Here is a 4,284-nt window from a genome sequence, read left to right as displayed (position 1 = left end):
AACAACAACAACATTGCATGCTGCTTCTGCGTCAGACTGATGCTAGCTGGACAGGATTTACCGCGAGTTTTCAAAATCGTGATAATCAAATACGGTTTTGATGATAATTAAATTTTAAACGATAATACTAACCGTCAGGGCATTTTATCGTGATTTATCGTTAAACCGGTAATCGTTCCATCCCTACACGTAAGTATACGTGTTGGTGAATTTGGCTATTAACATGTAAGATTTTAATTATATTCTGTTGACATGAACAAAATGAACGAAATGACTCGAAAAAAGATTTGTTCATTTTGATGAACAAGATTCAAATGACCGAGTCCGTAAAATGATCCGAACTTCCCATCACTACTGTTAACCAGCCAAAGTGGCTAGTGGGAGTGACCGTGTTACCCGCCACTACTGAAATCCACCCGCATTTGGCGGGTTGGTGGGTGTTAATGTCAAGGCCTGTTGACCATGTATGTTATCGCACTGGCCAGAGTTGTACTATTGGGGCATCCCTATTTTTTACATTTTTTTTGTGTGTCTTTTTTTAGGCTCTGCCAAGGTTTAGAGTGGATGACTTCGAGGGCTGGGCTCAGATAGCCTCTGATTCTACTTGTTGGACTGATTGACAGTGATTCCCACCTGCTCCGGTGGCATCGCAGGCTCATCCCATTGGCTGCTTATGTTTTATTTTTAATCTCTTAATCAGAATTGCCACTCTGCAGCTGAACTCTCTGGACACCTACCTCAGCTGGGATTTATCAGTTACGTGAATCTGGTTTGACGGTCTTGTCGATCAATACTATATCAGGAACGACTGGATTTTTGTACTGGGTGTATAACAGAAGATCTTCAAAGTCTAAAGTATTTGAACTGTAAGAGAGGCACTACAGTGCTGGTATGTTGTTTGTGAGGAGGGACTGTGTTTTTAACACACTGGCAGTGGAACAGATGTTCTCCAGATAAGTATATTAAGCTAATTGTGTATGTTCTTTAAATCTATTGGGAATATTCTGATGGTCAAAATGTTACTTTTTCACATGGGGAATCTTTGGGTCAATTATTGTCATTGTTTGTTTTTGGTTAAGCTTTTTGGGTATCAAGTGTTTAAAGTGCCATTGGTACCCAGCAACACCTCTACATATCATGAAAACACCTGAGCATATCACTTAGTACACATTACCTCAATCATTAGTTACAGTAGAGGGTGCTGTTACCATTACCATGAAGCATCATTTATGTGAGATGCAATTTAAAGAAGGGCACCAGGTATGATCATCGCTGCAAGATAAAGCAGAGTGACATCTTGTTTTTCAAGCGTATTGTTTTTGAAATGGTACACATTGGAAAGCAGCAGTTGGCTGGATTTACTGAAATGTCTGTTACAGATGTATGAGTGTGTGTGTGTGTGTGGCCAACATCACTGCAGGTGAACTAGCATGTTTTTGTCTGTGTGTTTTTAAGCAACCATTCTCCTTGCTGGAGTGTGGTTATAGCATAAAGTTCCTTCAGTTATTATGAGGAAATGATGTTCAAAAGTAGCTCAGTATTATGATTTTTAGATTTTTTTTTTCTCTCTCAACCCACTTGGTGCAGATATTCACTGCAGGCGATCTTCACTGTTCAACTAGCCATAATAGCTGTGTCTGTTGCTATATAAGTGATTGTCGGTTTATTCAGATTTGTTCATATCAGGACATTTTCTTTCTTGTCATTCTTTTTTTCAGGTTATATGGTACAATATGTGTGCATGAGCATTAGTTCATATTTGTTTGCATGATGATTTTGCCAATATGCTTATTGGTTCTAGCTGAAACTCCTCTGTTTTCACTTTTTTTTTTTCCATCCTCTCCTTGCGCTGTGCTCAGTTAAGGGGAAACTCTTCCAAGACTTGGATGCAGAGACTACAAATTGGTGCTCTCACTGACATTTTGTTCCCAACATGGAAATCTATTTGCATAATTGCAATTGGCTGATGATCCAGGCAAATCAACCCCATGGACCTGTCTCTGTTTTGCAAAGGTTTTAAGTGGTTTCTCTTTGAGGTCATTACCTGACTGTTGTGGATGTGCTTTTTAACATTCATAAAAATTTCACATGGAGACTTAAAGAAATTAATTTGGCTGCTGTGACCATTAACATAAAAGATGTCACTGGTCAGATTTATGTAAGATATTTTCTTTCCACAATCACGGTCTAAAGCAGTGTGTATCAGTGTGTGTTATTATGCATCTTTACAAGCCTGATATGAGTTTATATTGTATCATACCATGTTGAACGGAGGTCCTTCGGACAAAAACTATTTAAAAGTGGAAATGTGGCTTACCCGTCCGAATGGGACTGATGTTTCTGCCAATGGCTCAGAGGAGTGTAATATTCTGTTTCATTGCTAAAGTTGATGGTCAAACCGTTTGGTTCTCAGATGTGCCATTTCTAAATGAGCAGGTGAAATCTGTAGCAACTTTGCTAATTCTTATAGTTTTATAATAAAAGCTTTTATCTTGAAATCTGAATTGTGTCATTGTTGCATTATTTGGTCAAATATGCTGGTTTCAGTTTTTTTCTACTTTTTTTATACAAGAGAAGGTAAGTTCTTTTTGTGCATTTTGTGAGTTTTATAAAGCCATTTTTAGTATATTTGAATTCAAAATACAGACTCCACAGCTTTGGATTAGTCTTGTGTATCCATTTGGAAATTGTCCATGCTTGCACTTTGTTTGAATCTATTTCTATATAAATTGGCTTTGTAGCTGATGACAGGAAATGCTTTCAGCTGTGAAAGGAATTGATTCTGATGTAAATTGTCAATATGTTGAGTCAAAAAAAAAAATATTGTGGGGTAAAGAGGCACTTTAATAAATCAATAAATTGCAGTTTTATTTTGGGGGGCTTTTGCATTTTATATATAAGACAGTAAACTGGAATATAGGTCTGAGATAGGTACATGACAGATTGGACTCCAATCCAACAGCTATTTTTATTTTTAATTCAGTCCCCAGAATCTTCAAGGCTTCTGGAGTTCACCATTTGCTGACTTGCTAGTTTCATGTAAAACATGTCAAATTGATTTTGGCCATAAATCTCAATATAATCACCCCAAAGTCCATTGGTTAATTTATTAGTTTATAAAGCAGCCATCTGTTGCTGTAAACACAATAAGTCAACTTTTTAAATGTAGTTAACAATATTAATTAAAATGCTAAAGGTTACTACTAAGACTAAAAGTGATGATGCACAACATTAAACTTACATGTTTTAGGTTATTTGTTTTATTACAAGTACCCAGAGGTATAAGAAGGGCCTTCGAATGTTGGACAAAGGGAGGCCTTGAAATCACACAGGGTTTAGAACCACTGATCTACAATACAAAAACATGAAATTAAAGGATCATCCGTTCATTAAATACATGCGTTTTTTAATGATCAGATGGAAGGGAAATTAAACACACTGAGAACAACTCTCCAGATGATAATTGCAAGATAATTATAAGACAGATGATGTGTGAAATATTTTCACGCTTGAGTTGAACATGTGCCTGTGACTTGTCTCCACCACATCTGCTTTCTTGCTGCAGCACCATCACTGAAAAACAAGCCAGGCACACTCATTGTAAACACTCAAATGTTATCAGAACACTGAAGAACAGGACTTTTCTCTGTAGTAAATTACATTTATTACAGCTATGCATAACCTATGTGTGTGTGTGTATGGTAACACTTTATTTTGATAGTAAACTTCAGACATTCTGTTAACAGTAAGTAACTTTGCAACTACATGTCAACTAGCAGTCATTAGAGTATTAGTAGACTGTCTGCTTAAAGCTGCAGTCCGTAAGTTTTGCCTCTTTGTCGCCATCTCTGTTTGAAAACCTGGAATTGCAGCTGTGTGCGGAATTATCTAGCTTGCATGGGTTGTGAGTCGGCACGGCTCCAGCACGGAGCTTGGCTCACACTGTGCGATTTTTTTAAAAGTCCTTTAGGATTGTACTTGTCACACTGTACGAACATGATGATCATGTCACACTGTGGGATCTCAGTTGTCATTAATGTCAGACTGTACGACAGTCAAGACGTGTTAAAAAACGGGTGCGCGCAAGAAAACTTGTCCGGAGTAGCAGGATATTCTGGTAATTACTTATTGCAAATAGTGGCAATTATCTGCACCTCAGCATTGAAATACATTATAAAACAGTATGCAATAATAACTTATTGAGTGTAAATTTTAATTTTAATTCAAATTATTAAATGGATGCCATGCCACCTTATTGGGACAAAAGCCCTCCCTACACCTACC

General features: G+C 37.3%; 1 protein-coding gene across 1 annotated transcript in view; it reads left to right on the top strand.

The window, feature by feature from the left end:
- LOC107723111 (ADP-ribosylation factor-like protein 5B) overlaps positions 1-918 on the top strand; it is a 19,207-nt gene extending 18,289 nt beyond the window's left edge. Inside the window, exon 6 of the mRNA XM_016531626.1 lies at positions 543-918. Within this exon, the coding sequence (XP_016387112.1) occupies positions 543-591 (49 nt within the window). The 3' untranslated portion in view covers positions 592-918. The remainder of the gene's footprint in view (positions 1-542) is intronic.
- Positions 919-4,284: the final 3,366 nt, after the last annotated feature.

Source organism: Sinocyclocheilus rhinocerous, unplaced genomic scaffold, assembly GCF_001515625.1.
Source record: "Sinocyclocheilus rhinocerous isolate Xijiao unplaced genomic scaffold, SAMN03320098_v1.1 scaffold1446, whole genome shotgun sequence".
Classification (NCBI taxonomy): domain Eukaryota; kingdom Metazoa; phylum Chordata; class Actinopteri; order Cypriniformes; family Cyprinidae; genus Sinocyclocheilus; species Sinocyclocheilus rhinocerous.
Note: the sequence above shows the minus strand (reverse complement) of the source record. Positions and strands in the feature narration are given on the sequence as shown.